We start from the raw sequence: 26,247 nt of genomic DNA, 5'->3' as shown, positions 1-26,247 counted from the left end.
GAGTTTTATGGGGTGCCTGGGTGGCTCAGTTGGTCAGGCGACTGCCTTTGGCTCAGGTCATGGTCCTGGAGGCCTGGGATTGAGTTCTACACCAGACTCCCTGCTTGGCGGGGAGTCTGCTTCTCCCTCTGACCTCTCCCCTCTCATTCTCTCGCTCTCTCTCAAATAAATAAAATAATATAAAAAAATCTTAAAAGAGTTTGATTTTAGCTCTTAGATCTTTGTTCCATTTTGAGTTAATTTTGTACATGGTATAAGGTATGAATCCAACTTCACTCCTCTGTTTTTGGAATTTCAGTTATCCTAGCATCATTTGTTGAAGAGACTTATTTCCCCATAGAATGGATGTAGGATCCTTGTCAAAAATCATTTCACCGTAGATGTATGGATTTATTTGGTGACTCTTAGTTCTAGTCTTTTGGTTTATAAGTTTATCATTAAGCCAGTCCTAAACTGTCTTGTTGGCTTTAGCTTTATACTAAGTTTTGAAATTCGGAAGTGTGAGTTCTCCAACTTAACTCTTTTTAAAATTTTTTAATTTTAATGTTTTTTTTTTTTTAAAAAAAGATTTTATTTATTTGACAGAGAAAGACACAGCGAGAGAGGGAACACAAGCAGGGGGAGTGGGGGGAGAAGCAGGTTTCCCACAGAATAAGGAGCCCAATGTTGGACTCGATCCCAGGACCCTGGGATCATGAGCTGAAGGCAGACTCTCAACGACTGAGCCACCCAGGCGCCCCTTTACTCTTTTTTTTTTTTTTTCTAAGATTTTTTTTATTTATTTATTTGACAGAGAGAGATCACAAGTACGCAGAGAGGCAGGCAGAGAGAGAGGGGGAAGCAGGCTCCCTGCCGAGCAGAGAGCCCGATGCGGGACTCGATCCCAGGACCCTGAGATCATGACCTGAGCCGAAGGCAGTGGCTTAACCCACTGAGCCACCCAGGCGCCTTTACTCTTTTTAAAAAATATTTTATTTATTTGAGAGAGAGGGAGCGCATGCATGAGTGGGGGGAGGGGCAGAGGGACAAACAGATTCCACACTGAGTGTAGAGCCTGATGTGGGTTCTGATAACAGGACCCTGAGATCAGACGCCTAAACAGCTGAGCCACCCCCACTTCCCTTTACTCTTTTATTATTATTATTATTTTAGATTTTAAAAATTTACTTATTTGAGATAGAGGTAGCTACAGAGTATGAGTGGGGAAGAAAGGGTGAAGCAGGCTCCCAGCTGGGCAGGGAGCCCCATTCAGGGCCCCATCCCAGTCTGGGATCATGACCTGAGCTGAAGGCAGAACTCTTAACTAACTGAGCCACCCAGGTGCCTCATTTTTCTTTTTTAAGATTGTTTTTGCTTTTGTGGATCCCTTAAATTTCTGTATAAATTTTAGAATCCGTTTTTTAATTCCTGGAAAAAGGACAGTTAGGATTTGTTTGTTTTTAAAGATTTTATTTATTTGACAGACAGAGATCACAGGTAGGCAGAGAGGCAGGCAGAGAGAGAGGGGGAAGCAGGCTCCCTGCTGAGCAGAGAACTGATGTGGGGCTCAATCCCAGGACCCTGAGATGATGACCCAAGCTGAAGGCAGAGGCTTAACCCACTGAGCCACCCAGGCGCCCTTATAATGTTGGTTTATTTCTCTGGGCTAACTCATGTCTAAATTTCCTTTTAAGGTTGTTAAAATTGTAGTTACTATTCAAGACCCATCTCAAAGCTTTCCCAAATACTAAGCCTTTAGTTTGTCTTTCACACCATGTGCCAGGTGTCCTCTATCCAAATATACCCTAAGTTTCTCCTTGTTTCTCTTGTGCTTTTTTTTTAACCTTCCTCATAGCATCTAACAAGTTCTAGAATTTAGTATTTGGTATTTTATTAAAAATGTTCTGTTATCTTGATACAGTTGTGTATTTTGTGTGTAAATCTAAATTTGGGTTGTGTATATGTAAGATTTTTATATTTTAGTTATATCTCTAATTATTTAGAATTTTGAATCTTTCGGGGCACCTGGGTGGCTCAGTGGGTTAAGCCGCTGCCTTCGGCTCAGGTCATGATCTCGGGGTCCCGGGATTGAGTCCCACATCAGGCTTTCTGCTCAGCGGGGATCCTGCTTCCTCCTCTCTCTCTCTCTCTCTGCCTGCCTCTCTGCCTACTTGTGATCTCTGTCTGTCAAATAAATAAATAAAATCTTTAAAAAAAAATAAAAAATAAAAAAATTTAAAAAAAAGAATTTTGAATCTTTCATTTTAGGCTAAGATTGGTGACTATATCTTAGTCTTTCTTCTATTGAATAACAATCTCTGATGCATATGGTAAGCAATCCATATGTATTTGACTTAAACTAAATGTACATGTGGATTAGGTCCTATAATTTAAATTTATGAACCAAAGGGCGCCTGAGTGGCTAGGTTAGTTAAGCATCTGCCTTCAGCTCAGGTCTTGATCCCAGGGTCCTGGGATCAAGCCCCGTGTCAGGCTCCCTGCTTCAGCAGGGAATCTGCTTTTCCCTCTCCTCCAGCTCCTTTCCCTGCTCGTGTTCATTTGCGCTCGCTCTCTCAAATAAATAAATAAATAAAATCTTACCCAAAAAAGTAGTGAGTTTTATACATATTCTGGAGGAGTTAAAATTAAGCTATTGGGAGGCATATTTTCAGTTTATATAAACCATACTTATTGAAACCATGGATATTGAAGGTGGTTATAGCATCTCTTTAGACAGATTTTAAGCGAGGTCAAATTTTGGGAGGGGTTGTTTCTTTTTATGTACTTTGGATTCAGATGTGTCTGAAAATAAAGATAAAGATACTTGGTTGCTCCTGAAGACTCCTGAATCTCAGTTATTATATATGTCTATTTTTTTATAGATCTATTTATTTTAGAGAGAGAGCACAAGCACGTGAGCATGAACGGTCAGGCATGGGGGATGAAGGTCAAAGGGAGAGGGAGAGAAGCAGACTCCCCGCAGAACACAGAGCCCAATGTGAGGTTTGATTCCACAACCCCAAGATTAAGACCTGAGCCAACATCAAGAGTCAGACATTCCACCAACTGAGTCACCCATGCACCCCTTTCAATTTTAAATGAGTTTTTCTTAGAAGGATGGTGCTGTAAACATACTGCTTCTTTTTTAAGAAATACATCTTACAGATTGGTCAGAACTAATATTTATAATACAAAAGAGTTTTCAAAAAGATTTTTTTAAAGATTTTAATTATTTGACAGAGAGAGACAAAGTTAAAGAGGGAACACAAGCAGTGGGAGAGGGGAGAAGCAGGCTTCCCACTGAGCAGGGAGCCCGATGCGGGGCTCCATCCCAGGACCCTGGGATCATGACCCGAGCTTGAAGGCAGCTACTTAATGACTGAGCCACCCAGATGCCCCCATAATATAAAAAATGTTTAATAATTCTTCAGCGTTAGGGTGCTTGTGTGGCTCAGTTGATTGAGCGAATTGACTCTTCTTGGTTTTGGTTCAGGATATAATCTCATGGTCATGGGATTGAATTCCTCATTGGGCTCTTAGATTTTGGTAGAGTCTGCTTCGGATTCTCTCCCCTTTTCCCTCTAGCGCTCTCTCTCTCTCTCTCACACACACACCCCCCCACACACATAAATATATTAAATCTTTAAAAAAGATTCTTCAGCATTGATCGCAAACATGAAGAAAAAGCAGAATTGTTTTCTCCCCTAATGATGAGAAGGCAGATTTTCTAGGAATGAAAGAAACTTCAGAAAGAACTGATGTCCCTTTTTATATCATATTTTTAAGTATTTACTAAGTGTAATGTTTGTGTCTCATAGAATGGAGATGTATGCATTTCAATTCTTCATCCGCCTGTAGATGACCCACAGAGTGGAGAACTGCCCTCCGAAAGGTGGAATCCTACTCAGAATGTCAGGTAAGGGGTTACATAAGGAATAATCTGGTTTTTCAGTGGTTCTTAAGATTGGATATTATCTTTATAACAAGTACAAAAGACTCCTTTTTGTACATGGTTGTTTTGTCTTCTGCTAGAACTTTAAGTAACATGTATGCGTCATAGTTACAGAGCAGTAATTGCTTTTGTTACTTATTTGTTTATGTGCATCTTAGTCTGAATTCTTCCTGTTACATTATCTTAAATTCCATCCTGCATCTTTGGATCTCATGATGTCCATGTTTGAATTGGTTGTTTTCTTAATCCAGGATTCTTAATACATTTTGCAGAAAAACCTAAGCCTTTACAGACTCAATTGACTTTATATACTCACTGTGTTTAAAAGAGCTTCCATTATCTGTTGTTATTTTGTTTGTTTTATATGTGTATGAATGTTTCTTAATGATTTTAAGGGCTTATGTATTTCTTTTGATTCCCTTTCATTATCCACCCCCCCAAACTTATATTTACATTCTAATTAGTTAACATACAGTGCAATATTAAGATTGTTCATCTGTTAATTGATCTGTTGATCTATCTGTGTAAATGGATGGTTATTTAACCATTTGTTTAGAGTAGTGGTCTATATGTTTAGGAGTGAGTTACCTAACTCTTAAAAAATTTTTGAAAAACTACACTGTGGCATGTTTTTGTAGCTTTTTTTTTTTTTTTTTTTTTTTTTTGAGTAATCTCTACACCTAACATAGGGCTTGAATTTACAGCTCCAAGATACAGAATTGCATGCTTGCACTCTGAGAAACAAACTGAGCTTTTTGGGAGGCTGGTGGGAGGTTGGGTGAGCCTTGTGGTAGGTATTATGGATGGCACGTGTTTTTTTTTTTTTAAAGATTTTATTTATTTATTTGACAGACAGAGATCACAAGTAGGCAGAGAGGCAGGCAGAGAGAGAGAGAGAGAGGAGGAAGCAGGCTCCCCGCCAAGCAGAAAGCCCAATGTGGGGCTTGATCCCAGGACCCCAGAATCATGACCTGAGCTGAAGGCAGAGGCTTTAACCCACTGAGCCACCCAGGTGCCCCGGATGGCACGTGTTTTATGGAGCACTGGGTGTGGTGCATAAACAATGAATTCTGGAACACTGAAAATAAATTAAAAAAAAAAAAAAAAAGTTGCATTCTCTACTGATCAAGCCAGCCAGGCGCTCCCACTGTTGCATTTTTTAGGTGCAGATTTTGGTGTTCTGTTTTTTAGGTACAGTTTTTTAAAACATCTCAAATATAAGTAGTTAAAAAATGCCTTTTTTCTGCTTGCATTTGAATTTCCATTTTACTATCCCTACTGAGTTTTAATACTTGAAATTTTTATGTTTGATAGCCTTATATATTTTATTTATCCTATAATATTTTTCTGAAAGAAAAAGCTGTACTTTAATTGCTGTGACAAGACAAAACTGATTACTCTATTGAACTAGTTTATTATATAGTTGATTACAAACAGTACATCAATTATGCTTTCAATATTCTTTTACTTCTTATATTATTATTAAGAATTATTAGAAGTACATTTTAAATCTGGTAGATAGACATTTGTTTTGTTAGTTCATGTAGTCATAAATAATTACTACAGTGTTAGATGGAGTCAGAAATACAGCTGCAATTTCATGTGTATACATAATGTATGAATATACATTATATATACTAATACACACACCCGAGAATATGTGCATCTATATACATATATATATATATATGTGAGGACTAACATACATAACATAAATATACATATTAGATGCAATGATTAAGAGACCATATTTACATATGATAATGGAATAACATTTTACATGGCAGTGAAACTAAATCCTCATAATTCCTTCTGAATTCTTTATTATCATCATAGCGATCTATTGTCTTTAAAAAAAAACCAAACATTTTATTGTGATATAATTCCCATACCCAACAATCCTCCATTTTATGTGTACAATTCACTGTTCTTTAAGTAGAAAGCTGTATAAGTATCCCCACAATCAATTTTAGAGCTTTTTTTTAAAAAAATTTTTTAAAGTAGGCTCTGTGCCCAGTGTGGAGCCCAATGCAGGGCTTGAACTCACGACCCTAGGATCAAAACCTGAGCTGAGATCAAGAGTCAAACACCAAGCTGACTCAGCCACTGAGGTGCCCCATGAACATTTTTATCACCTCTAAAGAAACTCTTATCTTTTAGCATTTATACTCCCATTATCCCTCAACCTCCATCTCCACCCTTCTACCTGCAACCCTAGGAAAACACCAGTCTACTTTCTGTCTCTAGAATTTTACCTGTTTGGATATTTTGTAGGAGTAGAGTCATTCCAGATGTAGTATTTTGGCTTCTTTAACTTAGAATTTTTTTAAGGTTCATCTTTGTAATAGCATTAATCAGTACTTCATACCTTTTTTTTTTGGCTGAGTAATAATTCCATTGAATGCTTATACCACCCTTGGTTTATCCATTCTTCATTCAGTGGACCTTTGGGTTGTTTTCCATTTTTTGGCTATTATGAATCATGCTGCTATAAACATTATGTACAAGTTTTTGCATATATACGTTTTTTATTCCCTTGGATATATACCTAGGAATAGAATTGCTGGGTCATATGATAACTCACTGTTTAACTTTCTGAGGAATTGCCAAACTGTTTCCCAACATGGCTGCACTAAATAGTACATGCCTACCAACAGTGTTTGAGAATTTGTTTCTGCATATCTTTGTTAACAGTTGTTACTGTCTGTGTTATTATAACCATCCTAGTGGGGGACATGGTATCTCATTATGGTTTTGTTATTGATGTTTTCTCTTTAAATAACTTCTAAATTTTAGAACCGTTTTAGATATTTTTTTAAAGATTTTATTTATTTATATATTTGATAGAGACAGAGATCACACGTAGGCAGAGAGGCAGGCAGAGAGAGGAGGAAGCAGGCTCCCTGCTGAGCAGAGAGCCTGATTCGGGGCTTGATCCCAGGACCCTGGGATCATGACCTGAGCCCAAGACAGACACTTAACTGAGTCACCCAGGCATCCCGGGAGAGAGAGAGAATCTTAAGCAGTCCCCATGCCCTGTCTGGGGCCCAAAGCAGGGCTGGATCTCACAACACTGAGATCATGACCTGAATTGAAACTAAGAATTAGATACTCAACTGACTGACCCACCAGGTGCCCCTTTGTTAGTCATTTTTAATGATCTGAAAAGGTAGTAACTCAGGAACTCTTTTTTTTTTTTTTTTGGACAGAGATCACAAGTAGGCAGAGATGCAGGTAGAGAGAGAGGAAGGGAAGCAGGCTCCCCGCTGAGCAGAGAGCCTGAGCCACCCAGGTGCCACAGGAACTCTACTTTTGTTAAAAATGATAAGTTGGAAACTTCTTGACTTACACAAGGATTTCTTTTCTTTTCTTTTCTTTTTTTAAGATTTTATTTATTTATTTGACAGATCACTAGTAGGCAGAGAGAGAGAGGCGGGGGGTGGGGGGGAGCAGGCTCCCTGCTGAGAAGAGAGCCTGACTGGAGGCTCAGTCCCAGGACCCTGAGATCATGACCTGAGCTGAAGGCAGAGGCTTAACCCACTGAGCCACCCAGGTGCCCCTACACAAGGATTTCTTACCAGTTTTTACCAAGTTCGTTTCTTCTCACTTTCTGGGAAGTGTATACCAAAGAATCTGTTCAAGCATATCAAATTACTGTTGATTATGTGTTGATTATGCTGATTACTCATTCCTTTAGGTATCTTGTTCAATACAGTATACTTAGAATTGAAAAAATAGATATATTTTGGATTTCAGCACATCTAGTTCATATATTTTTTAAATCAGAAAAAAAGTGCCTCCCTTTTTTGATTCAAATAATGTGTTGATACACCTCATCTTGGCAGTCATCTTGCTTTTGAATTCTAATTCTCAGATTAGGCATAGAACTTTGCATAAGTGTATTAATGTCTATGAAATACGGAATTACCACATATTCCCTGTACTTTATGCTTTACTTTAATGGGATTCTCCTTTAGGGATAATGCATTTCTTAATAATAATCAGAGATGGAATTAGTAAGTTCCTTTTAATGAAAATGTAATTCCAGCAGCGCCCCAATCTATACATACCTGAATTTGTTGTACTCCATCACATCACATCCAAAATACTTTCTTTAAACATCATTTACACTTTTTTTTTAAAGACTTTATTCATTTATTTGACAGAAATACAGTGAGACAGGGAACACAAGCAGGGGGAGTGGGAGAGAGAAAAGCATGCCCCCCACCAAGCAGAGGGAGCCCAATGCGGGGCCAGATCCCAAGACCCCAGGATCATGATCTGAGCTAAACGCAGATGCCCAACTTACTGAGACACCCAGGCGCCCCCATTCTACACTTTCAACAAAATTATTTCTGAGAAAGGGAAAACAGTTGGCTTTATATGTAAATTTCTTTTTCTTTTATACACCTTATGTTTCATTACCTCTGGGCACTGTACCCAAGGAATATTTGGGATGTGTAGAACGTACGCATTCCTTTTGTAAAGAGCAATTGTGGAAAGGGAGGCTGGAAAGGGGAATTGATCTGATAGTTTATATACCCAGGCACATGAATATATTAAAAACCACTTCTTTTACACAGGATATTTTATTTCTACTTTTTCATCCCTCATATCCCTTATACCACACAGTTATAGCTGATTATTTGTACCTTTAACCTGTACTTACCCTGTTACTTGATTTTTTTTTTTTAATATTTTATTTATTTATTTGACAGACAGAGATCACAAGTAGGCAGAGAGGCAGGCAGAGAGAGAGAGGAGGAGGAAGGTGCCCTGCTGAGCAGAGAGCCCAACGTGGGGCTCGATCCCAGGACCCTGAGATCATGACCCGAGCTGAAGGCAGAGGCTTTAACCCACTGAGCCACCCAGGCGCCCCTGTTACTTGATTTTTAAGCCTCAACCCGTATTGACAGAGCTAAGTGAAAGAAAAGAAATCAGCATACATATTCTGTTTCCCATCCTGTCCTCCCCTTTTCTTCCTAACTTTTAAAAATATTCGTTTATATGGGCACCTGTGTGGCTTAGTCAGTTGAGTGTCCGACTCTTGATCTCAGCTTAAGTTACAATCTTAGGGTCATGAGATTGAGCCCCACATGAACCTCTACACTGGGGGTAGAGCCTACTTAAGAGTCCCTCTCCCTCTGTCCTTCCCTATCCCACTCATGTGTGCACATCCTTGCCCCCCCAAATGGGTGTGTGTGTGTGTGTGTGTGTGTGTGTAAAATAAATAAAAATAAACTTGTTCATTGGGGAGCTCAGGTGGCTCAGTTGGTTGAGCATCTGACTCTTGATTTCAGCTCAGGGTCATGAGATCAAACCCCATGTGGGCACCGTGCTCAGGAGGGAGTCTGCTTGAGATTCTTTCCCTTTCCCCCGGCCTCTTCCCCCTGCTTGTGCGCACACTTGCCCAATCTCTCTCTCAAATAAATAAATCTTTTTAAAAAATATATTTGTTTATTGTCAGGGTTATAGTCTGTACTGTTTTGTAACATAAACCTAGTTTTTAAAATTTCTTATTCCTACTATGAAGTGAATTCACTGTTTGCTGTCCGTTATTTTACTTCCCTTTGGTTTTGTTAATTGGCTGAATTTGTCCATTAGTAATTACTCCAGGAAAACGTTCCTTGGAGCCACATTATATTCCCTGAATTCTTAAGATGTTCAAAATGTTACATGCTTGGGGCGCCTTTGTGGCTCAGTCATTACACATCTGCCTTTGGCTCAAGTCATGATCTCAAGGTCTTGGGATCAACCCTTGAGTTGGACTACTTCTTCCCTCTCTCTCTCTTTCTCTCTTTCCCTCCCCCTGCCTTCTCAAATAAATGAAATCTTTAAAAAATTTTACAAAAAATGATAAAATACTTGGTGTATGGGTGTGTGTATATATGTGTTTTTTGCTGTGGTACTTCAAATGGCAGTTTGGGCATAAGATTTCAGGGCTATACTTTCTTTCCTTGAGGATATTACAGACATTAATTCTGCTGTATTTATTGTTGGTGGGAAGCGTTTAGCTACCACAGTTCTCAGCTCTTCCAAGAGACTGTCATGTTTTTGAAAGAAACACATTATCAAAATATAATTAAACTGACAGTTTATTTAAAAGCAGTTAGGTATGGGGCACCTGGGTGGCTCAGTCATTAAGCGTCTGCCTTTGGCTCAGGTCATGATTCCGGGTGCCTGGGATCGAGCCCCGCATCGGGCTCCCTGCTCAGCGGGAAGCCTGCTTCTCCCTCTCCCACTCCCCCTGCTTCTTTTCCCTCTCTGTGTGTCTCTCAAATAAATAAAATCTTAAAAAAAAAAAAAGCAGTAAGTATTTTGGAAGATATATTGAAAAATTGAACAAAAAATGCAGGGTTGTCCTTTTAGTTTGACTTGGTGCTTATTTTTCAGGGCTAGTAGTAATCCTAGTTAAAAGGAAGTGTTAGCTGCTAAGGTACTAGTGATTCTTGTTTTTGGAGGTTGAATGCTGAATCAAATGTTTACCATGGCTTGTCCCCCTTTGAGAAAACAAGCTTCCCCCTTCTTCATAATACAAAGCCCCAAACGGGTTTTTTTTTTTTTTTTCATTGTATTTTCGTGCTGCCTCAATGGATAATCTATTGCCATTACCCACAGGAATTCAAGATTTTTACCTTTACTCCTCCTGCATAAATATACCTATATTATCCTTGTCTCAGCTTAAAATCTTTTGGACACTTTTCTTTGAAGGTAGGCCTGTTTCTCATTTGATTTAGTCCTTTGGGGATAGGAAACTCCTTTTCATACTAAATTTGCCTATCTAAAATTGGCACTTCGGGTACCAGCATCATTTTTTCTCTCTAGGCCCCCCAGGTCACTTGAGCCCCAGTTTAGAAGCATTTCCTAGACTTCATCTCAGAGATTGTCTTCTCTGCTTTTATGCTTTTTTGTTTAGAGGCTTCACAGTGAGGACTAGTTAACTTCAGATTGCCCCTTTGATCTTCATACACAGATCTACTAACAGCTATTTGGATTGGAATCTATCTGTCTGTCTCTCTCCCTCTTTTACTTAATCTCTACACCCAAAACGAGGCTGAAGCCCACTATCCCAAGATCAAGGGTCTCATGCTTTACCAGATGAGCCTGCCAGCTACCCATGCACTGAAATCTTTACTTACCTTCTCAGACCTTTTTTTATCTTCCAGCTTCATGTTATCATAGATGTTCCTTCAATGTGCTGATTTTGGGGTTGGGGAGTGAATGAAGGGTTTGGTGTTCGTGTATTTCTAGGGAGACATAGAGTGCTGTGTGTTCACTATTGGAACCTCACCTTCCTGGAATACCTCACGGTGCCCAGAACTCTGAAATATCAGAAAAGCACTAACTCATGAGTAGGTGTGGAATACTTCTTTTCTCTTTGTTTCTCTGTTACTTATTGTAAGGCAAGGGGTTCTTCAGCTCGCAGATTGTACATATTTCCCATAAGCTAGTTTATGGCACTGAAATACCAAGAGACAAGATACGAGGTGCTAGGCATTTTCCTTCATATTCTTTGCTGCAAAACTCTGTAGAATCAGCAATTGTCCAACTAAGGGTTCTGTGCTCCCCATCCAGTTTAGGGTTACTATAGCAGGACAGTAGCGGAGGTGGAATAAGGTTCAGCACAGGCTGTTGCAGGGTCTTGACTGATATATAGCACTGTTATCTGAAAGTGACCCCATATTCACATGTGTTTAGACTTCTTCATGACCATCTATACTAACTAGTCTTTCATTCAGCACCTCAATGAACATATTTAGAAAACGTTTACATGGAAGACTTTTTGTAACCCAAAGAAGAGTAAAGCATCCCAGTTACCTTGAAGAACCTAAGTCAATTTATATCACAAAACCTATTGAGTGGTGAGAGTAGACAAAGGAAAAAGTGGGGAAAAGACCCCTGCAATTGTAGGGAGCCAGAGCATCAGCCAACTAGTATCCACTAAAGGTTCAGTAGTTTTCCTCTTCGTAGAGAAAGCCATCATACTTTCTGGAAGAAAAGAGCCACTGTCCTACTGTCCCCAGATGCATAGGATTAAGTTTAGGCAGGTGAGAGGTCCTTATGGAATTGGAAGTCTTAAGTAGACATTAGCAAAGAGTGAAGTTGGGAGGGTAGAGATGCCTGATGGTCACAATATCATGCCTCTTCTTCCTGGTGTAAGAAAGAAAATTTTCCTTCACCCATGCTGTGTCCAGAACCTAGAGGGTGCTTTTCGTGTTTGTGGGTGTCAGAGTTCACAACTGCTTTCTCTAAGGCACCATCCCAAGGCACCAGAACTATCTGCCATACCTATTCCAGGCTCTTGAATAGGAAAGTCATCTTGGTGGAGGTTTGTTTTCCTTTGAAAAATGGTTACATGGTAATGTCTTTGCCACTGCATCATGGAGAAGCATCTGTCAGGAGTAAGACAGAATGTTTTCCTGACAGATCTTATCTACAACCTCCTAAAAGGGAAGGGAGCTAAGGACTACCCCATGGTGACAAAGTAGGCAAGGTCAGGGGACTTGACGACAGTGCTGTTGTTTTTAGGGCTCCTATAAACCCCATTTGGGGCCAGGATGATATTAATTGCTCCTTTGATATTTATATGTTGGGAGATACATATATAAAATTTCCCCTGCACTTGACTTCGTGGTTTCATTCTGTGCATATGATACATATTCTGTGTATTTCAAAAATTTTCTTTTTAAAATTTTCAGATTTTCTGTTTCTGTGTATTTTAATCTGAGACCCTCATTCCTGCCATGTGTTTTCAGGGATCTGTCAGTCAGCAGCAGCTCCAGGATTGCACAGGATGAAGTATTAAATTTGTTAGATGCTTTAGAGGTATAAAGAAAAATTATAACCATATGACCCATTAAACAATCATTTTCAGGGCGCCTGTTAAATTTCTGACTTTGGCTCAGGTCGTGATCCTGGGGTCCTGGGATAGAGCGCTGCGACAGGCTCCTTGCTCAGCAAGGAGTCTGCTTCTCCCTGTCCCTCTGCTCCCCCCATCCCCTCCCTTTTTGTGCATATACTCACTCAAATAAATAAAAATTTAAAATCTTTTAAAAATTATCACATTTTCTCACAACAGATTTTTTTGCCATGATGTCCTCTTTAAATTCCTCTCTCATTTTAGAAATACTTAATAGGGACTGAATTTTAACTGGGTCATCTTCGGGTGTTATGGGTCCATCTTTTGAAATGGCATAAATGAGAGATTAAACTGACCTGGGTTAAGTGGAAGAGTCAGGCATTGAGCTTTACTTCTTCACAGTTGACAGTCAATTTTCATCAAGTAAGGGTATGCCTGTAAAACCTAAGAACCTCAATCAGTCATTCTGTTTCTTTTCCTCTGTATGTGTATGTTTTAAGTCAACATGCCAGCCTTTAATCCTGCAAAATTTCAAACTCTGCCTACTTAGTTTCCAGGGGGACTCATAAGCCAGGTCTTATTTGTTGTGCTAGAGCCAGTTTTATGCCTGCCCTTCTAAAATTATACTTGTAACATAGTAGCTAACAAAGTAGCTTAAAAAACTGGGGTTGAGGTGGGGTGGAGGGGCACCTGGCTGGTTTAGTTAGTAGAGCATGTGACTCTTGATCTTCACATCAGTTCAAGCCTCATGTTGGGTGCCGAGCATACTATAACAAAGTGGGGGTCGGGGCGGGTAGGTGCAGACCCAACTTATTGACTATTGTATGTTGAAAAGGGACAGATAACGGTATTACTCATTGGGTCATAGATGTCTAATTTTGATTACTTTTTTTTTAAAGATTTTATTTATTTGATAGAGTAAGAGAGTACAAGCAGGGGGAGTGGCAGAGGGAGAGGGAGAAGCAGGCTCCCCACTGAGCAGGGAGCCCAATGCAGGGCTCCATCCCAGGATCCTGGGATTATGACCTGAGACAAAGGCAGAAGCTCCCAGGTGCCCTAATTCTGATTTCTTATCTCCCTTAAATACTACTTTAGTTTTGATGTTGTTTTTTTTTTTTTTTAATAAAGATTTTATTTATTTATTTGACAGAGAGAGATCACAAGTAAGCAGAGAAGTAGGCAGAGAGAGAGAGAGGAAAGCAGGCTCTCCGCCCAGTGGAGAGCCCGATGTGGGACTCGATCCCAGGACCCTGGGATCATGACCTGAGCCGAAGGCAGCGGCTTAACCCACTGAGCCACCCAGGCGCCCCAGTTTTGATGTTTTTAAAACATGTCTGAGCTCTGTGAACTGCACAACTTTCTAGTTTGCTTTTTGCCTCGTGTGTGTGTGTGTGTGTGTGTGTGTGTGTGTGTGTGAGAGAGAGAGAGAGAGAGAGAGAGTGTGTGTGTGTGTGAGAATGTGATTAATTCATCTTCATTTTCTTTTGGTGTCTTTACTATTTACAAACTTTTTTTTTTTTTTTTTTTTTTTTAAGATTCTTTATTTGTTTGTTTGTTAGGGGGTACAGAGAAAGAGAGAGAGAGAGAGAACAGCAAGGGGAGTGGCAGGCAGAGGGAGAAGCAGGCTCCCCACAGAGCAAGGAGTCCACTGCACGACCCAAATCCCAGAATCCTGGGATAGTGACCCTAGCCAAAGGCAGCTGCTTAACCAACTGAGCCACCCAGGCAGCCCTACAAACTTATTTTTATGCAAAAGAGGATAGCCAAATCTAACAAAGATTGTGAGACAACCAAAAAGATCAGAAATATGAACTGGAAAAAAAAATTAAGACTATATATAAAGTGGAGTGCTTTTGACTATCCTTTTGCCTGCACTTCTCTTCTCTGGGAATTTTTTTATTTTGGTCTAGATTCCCTATGTTGAAAACTTCTACATAGTCCCTTGCCTGGCTTAAAGCAAGGATGGAAGGAGCACATTGGCTTCTTGGAGTATCTCTAGATCCAGGAATGGTGGTGGTCCTGGGAATTGTATTGTGCAATAATTGAAAACATGTAAGAATCCTTTGTTCCTCATTTTTATCCCAAATTGTTACTGGATTAGGTCTGTTTTATTTTAAGGTATGTTAAACTCTTACACTGCTTAATTTGGACAACCAGACCCGTCTGTTCCTCCAAACATGCAGTAGAGAGGGGCATAGTGTTAGTCTTTGTAGGAAGTAAGAGTCTTGTCGAGGGGGTCTCAAAAGTCTGTTTTGCTAATCCAAGAAATTTATGACTAAATGCTACAATATTGTCTAAATGGAATAGTGCAACTCCATGTTACTGCTAAAAACCAAAGGTTCATTTGTTACTGTGGATTTATATAGACAGAATGAGAATAAGAAAGAATGTATGTAGTTGTTTTCTGAACCCTTTCCCATCTGTTCATGATCTGAAGGAAACCAATCCCTTCAGTAGACATGAGTGACTTCTTCATTGTGTTATATTGATATTTTCACTATTGGGTCTGTCTTTTCTTTCACCTATTGTTAACCCTTTCCGCCTTCTGCTTTTTTCCATCTAAAAAAATACAGTAAATGAGTAAAGATTTTCAAATACTTAAACTAGCAACAAAAGATGGCGACAAAAAATGTAACCATTGGAATAGTTGCAGGATTCAGTTCTGTGTTGTATAGTCTATTAGTATTGTCTTAGCAGTTTATTTTTTCTTTTCTGGTGCCTGGCTGACTTAGAAGAGCATGTGACTCTTGATCTTGGGGTCTTGCGCTTGAGCCCCACGATGGGTGTAAAGATTATTTTTTAAAAATAAATTTAACTTTAAAAATAGGGTTAAGGGGCGCCTGGGTGGCTCAGTGGGTTAAGGCCTCTGCCTTCGGCTCAGGTCATGATTCCAGGGTCCTGGGATCGAGCCCCGCATCGGGCTCTCTGCTCAGCGGGGGAGCCTGCTTCCTCCTCTCTCTCTGCCTGCCTCTCGGCCTACTTGTAATCGCTGCCTGTCAAATAAATAAATAAAATCTTAAAAAAAAATAGGGTTAATAGTACTTATCTTGCAGAGTTGTCTACAGTATGCTACAGGATATAATGCCTGTGTTAAATTATTTTGGTACAGGGCGCCTGGGTGGCTCAGTGGGTTAAGCCGCTGCCTTCGGCTCAGGTCATGATCTCAGGGTCCTGGGATCGAGTCCCGCATCGGGCTCTCTGCTCAGCGGGGAGCCTGCTTCCTCCTCTCTCTCTCTCTGCCTGCCTCTCTGCCTGCTTGTGATCTTTCTCTGTCAAATAAATAAATAAAATCTTTAAAAAAAAAATTATTTTGGTACAAATGCTGAACAGTTTAAACTATGTATGACATTACTTCCAGACCTTTTCCAGTCATAATACATAGATAAAGTGTAATAAACTGGGGAGATGCTTTGACTAGAAGTCATTGCAGAGGCTCAGGTTATCCCAGGGCCCACCTACCCAACTGCTTACAAGAATCAATAAATAATTTACATATAACTCATCTACAATATACTGGTTGGGAAAGTTTAAATATGGTCTTGTATCTGAATTACATCTGGAATCTTGATTAGAGAATAAAGTCTCAATTCTGCCTTGCATTATATTGGCCTTGTTACTAGGCAGAGTCTTAACCACTTGGTGATATAGATGGCCACCTGCTCTAGACTTTCCTTATTCTCACAGTTGTCAGTTTAATCAAGAATAAAAAGTAAATGCCTTTCTGCTGTTAGATTAGAACATCATAGTTCCTCGCAGGGTTCTAATTGGCCCATCTTGGGTTATATGCATACCCCAAAACCATTCATGACTAGATGGATGGAATCCTTTGGCCAGTACTTGGTGGTGTATCTGCTGCTATGGTTAGATAGGTTGTGTGTCTGAAGGTGTGGCAATGATAGCAGAGGAAGATTAACCCCACCAGAACCAACAGAATGGGTTCCCCATACCACACCCCCAAAAAAGATCCTGCTGTCCAGAGGAAGGGATGAAGTGAAAATGTACTGGGTCAACTATTTGCACAGTCCACTGTAGTACCTGACATCATTTCTGAAAGTATAATGGATTTCAGTGTGGAAGCACATGGTGTTAGAAGGGAGTTCTCCGTGGCACTGGGTGTTATATGCAGCTAACGAATTATTGAACTCTACATCTGAAACTAATGATGTTGGCTAATTGAATATAAATTAGAAAAAAATGATTTATTTTGATAGAAATGGGTAATTCATGATTTTATTTAAGATTTTATTTATTTATTCAGCAGAGCGAGAGAGCACAAGCAGGGGGAGGAGCAGAGGGAGAGGGAGAGGGAGAATGCGGGGCTTGATCCCAGGATCCTGGGACCATGACCTAAGCCGAAGGCAGATGCCCATCCGAGCCACCCATGCACCTTGATAATTAACAGTTTTAAAAATTATATTTTCTAATATAGTATTTTAACAGTTCCAATATGGTGGCCACTAACTAACTACGTGTAGCTATATAGGTAAATTAATTAAATGTAAAAATTCAGTTCTTCGGTTGTATAAGCTACCTTTCAGAGTGTTCCGTGGCTACATGGGGTGGCTGGTCGTTCATATTGGATAATACAGATTATATATTTACATAATCACAAAGTTCTATGCAGTACTGAACTAGACCAATAAAGTTTTGTTGTTGTCCCCCGCCCCCACCCCCCTTTTATATCACACTTTGTCCCATCCTGCTTATCTTTCTAACAGGTTCTGTATGTTTTCTTCTGTGGCAGCCCTTTGGAATTTTCTACACACATTTTTTTGCTTTTAGGATGTTAGGTCAGTCCATTTCCCTCATTGGCAATGAGGAGTTTCTTTTAGTCTTTATTTTATAATGTAATTACTGAAGAAATCCAGGAGGATCTTGGTTGGGAGGGACAAGGAGTTATTCTTAACCTAAAAGAAAGGGATGTGTGTGTCTATTATAAGTGGATTTTAACTAGATGGGAAGGTTGTCTGTGAAAGTGCCTTTGTCATAGTCTTGTATAATCACATAACAGAAACTCTCTACCCTTTTTAGGAAAAGGTTTCATCAAATCAAACATCTAATTGCCTGGCTCCCTCCCTTTATTTTTTGCTTGGGCAGGAGCAAAAGGCTATTTTGCAACAACACAATCTATAACCTCGCACCAATGAGAAAAGGTAGAGAAATTTAATTTTTCTCCTTACATACACGCACAGAGCTTTTAGGGAAAAGAAGCTTGGTAATAATTTGAAATCCTTTTAGAACCTATTCTATTTATTTTTCTAAGAGAAAAATGTGTGATTAAGGTGTCTTTTTGTTTTATCTTTGGATAAAAATTGCCTGTTTGTATCTCCCACAATTCTTAACAAACCTTGGGAGAGAAGGGATGGCATCTAACTTGCTTACTGTTGTACATCCAACATCACCATTGGTGCCTCTGGTACACACTAAGTACTTAATATTTTTGAATAAAGATTTCCATTATTCAGAGATTAGGTCTTCCATGTCTGGACTATTGTTTTCCTCCATTCTCCTGCTTAAGTGTCATTCTTCCCTCAGAAGTATGGAAAACAAATACATTTGCATGTAGTATCATTTTTCAGATCCTTTTAAGCAGCCATTATAAGAACCCCGTGGATGTGTGGAGAATGACCATTTTAAGCTCTCCCCAAAAAGCTAATTTTTTTCCTATGGCTTTTACATTTTCCTATTGTACTTAATTTATAGTTTTCAAAATTTGTTACTTAAAAAGCTTTCAGGCTTCCACTTTCTGCAGATTGGAACATGTAGCCATTTGATACCATGCCCTGCAACATGACCTTTATGCTCGGCTCACAGATTTCCTTTGTCTCTTAGTTAGCAACTTTATTCTGCCTAACCAGCTGAGTATTAAAAATAAAATTTTATATTTTATTTCTATTCATCTAAGGTCTCAAATATTATGTTAAATTTAAAAACACAGTATTTATGGATCCTGTGAATATGAATATTCATAGCTGACCCTTTTTCCCCCCACCCCCATTTCTAGGACTATCCTGTTAAGTGTAATCTCATTGCTCAATGAGCCTAACACCTTCTCCCCAGCCAATGTGGATGCTTCAGTTATGTTCAGGAAATGGAGGGACAGTAAAGGAAAAGACAAAGAATATGCTGAAATCATTAGGTAAGGTGTTTTGTTTTACCTTCCGTTTGATTACTTCAAGTCTTTATACAGAACCATGGCTTTAAATCAGACTTAAAGTATCTACTCCAGTTGTTTGGGAAGAGATTCCTGCCTGAGCCTAATGAGTTTGTTTGGCTTTTGAGAGAGCACATAGTAAAAGATAATGCTGCAGCAGATCTTACTTCCTGGGAACCAAAACTTCCAAGTTCTGAACCAATAAAGTTGGTAGATTTTGCCTCTCAATCATTTTAGGGATGCTGTTCAGGATTTTCAGTATGTCCTTTAAGTGTAGCAAACACCCAAGAGTATTATGGACATTCTAGGTATTTTGTTTTCAAAAATTTTAATGAAGCCGTATAGTTTATTGGCCCTTTTGACCATAGTAGCAAGTATCTTCTAGGTATCATCATTATCAGCAACACTAGTATATGGTATAACAGAGCCATAGAAGCTTCCTCTCAGTGGGAGACTTGGAATCTACCCCTAGCTCTGACCCCTTATAGTACCTTTTATCAGTTAATTTTTTTGGTCTTTGGTTTTCCCATCTGTATAAAAGGGGGGAAAAGTAGGAGGTATTGGGGCTGAACCATTCATCTCTTGATCATACCCTAAATAGGACTTAAAGGTTTTCTTAACAGTACCCAACAACTGATACTTGAACTGCAATAAATTCATTTCCTCTTATATCCTTAAAATAGAGCCCCAAGGACAGTTTTCTGCACATAGTTTAGTAAGCACTACAATTTATACAAATAGTCCCTCTTTATAACTCTAGTCAGCATGATGCCATGTGATGTACAGAAAAAAAGGAAAAACGGCATAGATATAAGGCTGAATAATATATACATCAGTTTTCAATGTTTTATGCCCACCAGAATCACCTTTAGACCCCCCTTCCATAACCATAGTCATTTAGTGAGATTACAAGGGTAAAAGCTGGGCAGCTGTATTTCGTTCTTACCATCCACGTAGGTGACCGGTGTATACCAAAGATTGAAGATAATTAGTATAAATAGTAAGGACCTAGAGATTTAGAGGAGCTGGAGTAGGTTGAAGCTTCAAAGATGGGAGTGCTTCATAATATGGTCAGGATTATAGCCATTATAGCCTAAGCCTGATGTTCAAGGAAGGGTATGATTTAGTAAGTGAAGAATTAATATCCCTAAGGCATCTGTTCTGTTTCTTAATTTAAGGGTTTATCTCATTCTTTAATTCTTTCAACATTTATTATACACCAGCTGCATGTCAGGTACACTCTGTTAGGTCATGAAAGCAGTTTCTCTCTGAGGAGGTCACACTTACTAGCAAGAACTTGTGAACAAATGACCATGTAATGAGATGAGTGCAAATATATACTCTCTAAGCATAAACAAGATACAGTGAAAGGAATATATATTGCTGTGGAGTTCTAGGAGAGGTAATCATAACCAAGATTTTTTCAAGTAGGAAGGGAAAGGAAAGAGCCCTTTCAGGGAAGAAACAGGTTTGCTAACAGGTAGCTAACAGCATGGTGTGTAAGCAGCTTTACATTGCTTGAGTATAAATTCTCATTTCCAAATTAATGGGAAATTCAGAGAGCCATCAGATTTGTTTTTGTTGTGTGGTTTTGTTTGAGAGGGATCAGATCTTAGAAGACATTTGAAGCCACGATAAGGCTTTCGTCCTTAATCTTATAAGTGATGGGTTATCACTTAAAGATTTTAGCAAGGGAAGGGGAAATTAGAGTTTGGAAAGAACCCTAGTTGACCAGAAGAGGCTGATACAGGAAAGGGAAGCCAAGATGAAGACTAAACAGAGGCAGGGACAGTGAGAAAACAGATTTGAAAGTAGAGCTTTGGAGTGAGGTTTATGATTTTAAGAACACTCTTAGAAGAAAAATGGGAGAAGGTGGCCACAGAGGTTGAAAATGACAATTGCATACTTGCTGAGTTAGGGTCCTATGGAACATCAGGGTGGACATATCCCAAAGGCTTATTGAACGGTGTAGGGCTCAGAAGATATGGGTGGATCCTGATGGTTTGACAGCTGTCAGCATGAAGGGGCATGGTGGCAAAAGCCATGGGAATGACTAAGATGACCCAGGAAGAGATAGAGAGGGAAGAGCATCAAGCCAGGGTTTATCAGCAACACCAAGCTGTCAGGTTTGGCAAAGTAAGGCAGAGAGCAATATCACTGGGGAACCACCTAATTAGAGCCAGCAGAAGGAAGATCATGAAGTTGGTGGTTTGTTGTTTTATGGTCAATTTTTGTACTTGAAGGAAACTTCACCCTTCCGTCCGTCCAGTCAGTAATTTTTTGCACAGCTTAAGTTCTTGCACAACTGGAAGAAAGTAGTTCTCCAGAGAAGTTCACATTGAGGGGTGAGGGGAATGGGAAGGGGGAGAAAACTGACAGAAAAGCTAACAAATGGCGAAGATCATAGGAGAAATGATTAGTGGTTAAGTAGCATAATGTGAAGGAGCGACTAGGTGGCTGTTTTAACTTGGGTTGTCAGAACAGGCTGTTTCAAAGTTCAGCAGGCAGTCATGTGTAAAATCAGAAGAGTTCTTAGCCACACAGAAAAATAAGTGTTGTTCAAGGTACTAAAGAAGGAAAAAAAAGGACCACGATGTCCTGTATGTTTTGGGTGACAAGAATAAAGTGGGAGGCAGGTGGGTCATGTGACACTGAAACCCTACTTAGGCAATCTGCAATCTAAGTGTAAATGACAGGATTATTGAATTAAGAGTTGTTGGGACTGCGAGTTTGGTGAGACAAAGGAGGGAAAAAAAATCTCTGAGGTCATTTCTGGTTAACCAACATCTAAGACCCAATGCTTTTAAATACCCTTCAAAAGGTCATTAAGTGTTTAAAACGCTACCCTGATGGGCTGAGAACCTTTGGTGTAGTATCTGTCAGATACTTTTAGGCAGGCATTGAAATTGAGAAACCTTGAGTCATAAGGAATCTTTTTTTTTTTTTTTTTAAATACGGAATCCTGATTATTAAGAAAGGCCAGTTGCAAATCCATCTTCCAAAACAGAGACTTACATAAACTTTCTCCCTTCAGGAAACAGGTTTCAGCCACTAAAGCCGAAGCAGAAAAGGATGGAGTGAAGGTCCCCACAACCCTGGCGGAATACTGCATCAAAACTAAAGTGCCTTCCAATGACAACAGCTCAGATTTGCTTTATGACGACTTGTACGACGACGACATTGATGATGAAGATGAGGAGGAGGAAGATGCCGACTGCTATGATGATGATGATTCTGGGAACGAGGAGTCGTGACGTGCTCTTTCAGTGCCCCGTACTGCCCTGCCGTCTCAGGCCAAAGGGAGGGGAGCAAGTGGGGACCTAGCAGTGGCCCCTCAGCAAAAACCTATCACCGGGGGTGGGAAAAACAAACACGGCTCCTGCTGACTCCCCTTATGGATCTCAGTTTGCTCCTTTTTATGGACCTCTTAATGGAGAGAAAGTATCCTCCACAGAATGTCTGAATTCTTGCATTCTTTACCCTTCCATCACTGTATTGATTCTTTTTTTCTTCTTCTTTAAACCCAAACTCTCGCCTCACTTCATCTCTACAGAGTGTTCACAGCAAAACACGTTTGGTCTGTTTTTAGATTCTTGAAGAATTAATTAGTCTTTCATCAAGACGTTTTAATGTGTTTAAAGCTGGGAACCCATTGGAAGTTCACAAGTGCTGCATATGCTGAGTAGCAAAAGAAAATGGAAAAAAAAAATAAAAAACCCACAAAACTAACTTAAAAAAAATTTTTTTTTGCCAAGGTTTAGCTGCTCATTTAGTGTGTGTGCATTCGATCAGCCCCATGGTGGTGAATTTTGTTTCCTTTCCCTTCTTAAGGCTGGGATACAGTGGGCATCAGGGACTTTGTGCTAAGCCTGATGAAAATGTGTTTCTAAGGGCACAGAGCCCCTTCAGCCTCCAGGACATCATCTTAATACAGGGGGCCTCAGCTACCCTGAGGAGAGAGATCAGATTTTGTTTTTTGAAATCGATTGGGATCTAAAGCCTGAAAATAAATATTCATACTTTACATAGAATTGAGCACTTGATTGCTATTTATTTTAAAAGACAGAGTTGTTACCCTCCCCATCCCAAGGGAGTGGGGGGGGAGAGTGGAGGGGTGTGTGTGTGTGTGTGTGTGTGTGTGTGTGTGTGTGTGTGTGTGGAGTCTTAGTGATGGGAACAAGGAGTTTAAAATCACTATGCCAATTTTGGTTGATGCTGCTGGGGAAAAAAAAGTCAAAACTACTGGTGACCACTGTTGGGTGAGAAAACATCTGTTTTATGTGAACATGGCCTTTCCCTCAAAAATATTTTGAAAATCCTCATGGTGAGAGTGCAAGTAGCCAGTTTTAATTACTCAGTATTACTCCTAGGTGCATGTGTTAAGATTTTGGTTTTCATTGAGCTGCTTATGCCAATAGTGATAGCTGTGGATAGGAGACATGAGTGACCAGTCCCACTTTTCCTCATTGGATGTGACCTGGACTTTTCTCTCCTTTCAGTGTACGCTGGCTGTGGAGGGCAAGCAGAAGTTGTGCATGGAGCTTGTCCTGGGCTGCTTTGACTCTTTTGGCAGGGCCGAGGGAATTGGCTGCAGGCAGTATCTGGGCAACTGATTTTCCAACTGTGCAGTGGCTGCAGCTTTGACTTCCCTGGTCTCAATCACGTGTTACTTCAATCAATATTGAGATTCATCAGCCTTCACCAACCAGGGACTTCAGAACTTGGCGGTGATTCTTCGAGAGTGGGCCAGTTCATAGGAGGGTAGTGTTCTTTCAGTGGGGAAAATCATTATATTGTAAAATTAGACTTCGGAAGGAAAGAAAATGAGCAGAGACTGGTTACAATCCTCCTCCAGATCCCTTTGTACTGGTGTCAGCGTCTTTTGTTCAGATCATAGCTCAGAAAGAACCAAAGGGTTGATGAGGGACAGGGGTAGGATGGATCCTAGAACAGAGTAGGTGATGCTTACTTCCTTAGCTCCTCCTTCCTTCCTTTCTGATCTCAGGGTTTTCATTCGCTTCAAACTCCAAACATTTGCTGACTAATGCCCAGCAGACCTCTCTGGCCTCTAAAGTTTGATCTGGTATTAAGTAGAAACGTTAACATGCAAAGGTTCCTATGGGACAGTGTTGAGCCTGGTCCCAGAATCTGTCCAATCCCCATGGGGCTAGGACTGCTTGCACCCCTGAACCTAGTGATTCCAGTCAGATTCCGAGAACAGAACAGCTCTTTGTGACAAAACACTGGCCGCAAATTCTCATAGGAGGGTGTCGGAACTAGCTTTTTAAGTAATGCTTCTGGATAACCTGCAAATCTTCTGGAGTCCCAAGTCTCCTAATGCTCTGATTACCCTCTAAACACCCCCATACACGTTTACAGCCAGTAGCTTGGTCTTCTCTCTTGGAGCCCTAAGATTAAGGCATTTCTTTCTTCCCTTATCATAAAAGCATTTCTCTGTGAGGGCAGGCCAGGCACCTCAGCCTTGCAGAAGGTGCTGGGCTGCTGCTCAGCCCTGTCCCATTAGGCCCTGTTGGCCTGTGTTGCACATTGACTCAGGGAGCCAGAGAGCCAGGTGGAAGTCATACCTCTCAGCCCTTTGGGCTGTTACTAGTGAGGGCTGGCTTTGCCTCTGATAAGAGTACAATCAGTTCCAGAAAAGACTGGTATGTGTTGACTGGCTAGCAGGTGGACATTCTGGTAACTCAGACTGACCTGTAAAACCCAGATGCTGGTTCCAGAGCTCTGTCCTGAGAACACATCCTGTGGCAAAAGAAAACTTGAGCATGTAATTTTTTTTTTCCTTTTTGGGAGTAGAGGTCTCAGGGTCAGACCAGATCCTTATAAGTACAGTTGTGCTGATTATTTGGTGTTAACATGAATTCAGAATCCTGCATTTTTAGATTCCTTTTGATGGTAGTGGAGGCCTCTCTGGATGCTCTTCAGGTCTGTGTGTGTTGAGGCTGGGTGGAGAAAGTAATACCATGATTCCGTTGTTGCTTCTCAAAGTCTTCCCGCTCTTTTTCATACCATTCCAGAGTTCTTTTCTATTAGCCAGACTGTTTTGTAGTCCCCTCTTACCTCTTCCCTTCAAATTACTTCTTTATTTGCTGGTTTCCTTAGGTTTGGGACATACACAGTAGGAGACTGTAGGGAAAAGTGTAGTTCTCCACTGAAAGTTATCTCCCCATCCCTCCCATTCTGATAAAAATGGTTTACATTTACAAAAAGATTCAGATGCAATTTTCAACTATTCTGAAACCAGCAGGACACACCTGACTTTAATAGTTTTCTTAGCTGAAATTGTAGATGTTTTTCTTCAGTTTAACTTATGAGAAAAGAGTATCTGATGCATTTTTTGTGTTGAACTTCCCCTAAAGTGGTTTATTTTGTCTTTTTCTGCCCATCTGTCTACTAATAAAATGTGAAATAAAATATACCTGTATTGCTACTTCCCCATGGGATGACCCTCTTCTTTCTTTGTGTTAAAGAAAACTAAAAGGTGGTTCTCAGTACTTCACTGTTGCCTCACCAGTTATGCCCATGACTCAGCTGAAAAAACAAACAAAAACGGAAACCAAATTTCACTGATCTTTTAGGATATTCTGCTCAACTCACCTCATGGAATACACATTCCCAGTCCGTACTAACTTTTTTTTTTTTAAGATTTTATTTTATTTATTTGAGAGAGAGAGCATGAGCGAGGAGAAGGTCAGAGGGAGAAGCAGACTCCCCATGGAGCTGGGAGCCTGATGTGGGACTCGATCCCGGGACTCCAGGATCACGCCCTGAGCCGGAGGCAGTCGTTTAACCAACTGCGCCACCCAGGCGTCCCGGTACTAACTTTTAGGAAAGGTTATTAAGACAGCCATTTGTTAACCTTAATTCTTAAGTAGGGCACAATCTGCCAGTACAAGTAGGCCGGTAAAGGGATGAGGGTGCTCCACTGCCCTCCTTAGGTAAGCCTTTTGTTTTCATCATTTGTCTTCTGAACATCCTGCTGCTTATTAATAAGCAGGAAACAGGCAAGAGATCGTATTGAAGTCCCTTTATGTGAATACTTATGTTTTTTCTGGCCAGGATCTCAAGCTGTGGGTCACCAGGAGCAGGGGCCCCATTTGATGAAATGACCACTGATTTTAGAGGGCAAAAGCAGAAAAGGTGAAGACTGACCCCAGGTTCTGGCACACCAACTTGACCAGTATTTGATGCCCCACTTTGGTTGGTTACTTAGCCTCGTCTGAGGGGTCGTTTAAGAATGAGGCTATAATGCCCGGTCAACACCTAGAGATTGAAGCACAACTG

At 40.3% G+C, this 26,247-nt stretch overlaps 1 protein-coding gene across 1 annotated transcript in view; it reads left to right on the top strand.

Moving 5' to 3' along the window:
- UBE2R2 (ubiquitin conjugating enzyme E2 R2) overlaps positions 1-24,307 on the top strand; it is a 120,200-nt gene extending 95,893 nt beyond the window's left edge. The window contains exons 3-5 of the mRNA XM_044265511.1: positions 3,798-3,895; positions 18,796-18,930; positions 21,980-24,307. Coding sequence (XP_044121446.1) covers positions 3,798-3,895; positions 18,796-18,930; positions 21,980-22,199 — 453 coding nt within the window. The 3' untranslated portion in view covers positions 22,200-24,307. The remainder of the gene's footprint in view (positions 1-3,797; positions 3,896-18,795; positions 18,931-21,979) is intronic.
- Positions 24,308-26,247: the final 1,940 nt, after the last annotated feature.

This window comes from Neovison vison, chromosome 9 (assembly GCF_020171115.1).
Source record: "Neovison vison isolate M4711 chromosome 9, ASM_NN_V1, whole genome shotgun sequence".
In the NCBI taxonomy this organism is placed as follows: Eukaryota; Metazoa; Chordata; class Mammalia; order Carnivora; family Mustelidae; genus Neogale; species Neogale vison.
Note: the sequence above shows the minus strand (reverse complement) of the source record. Positions and strands in the feature narration are given on the sequence as shown.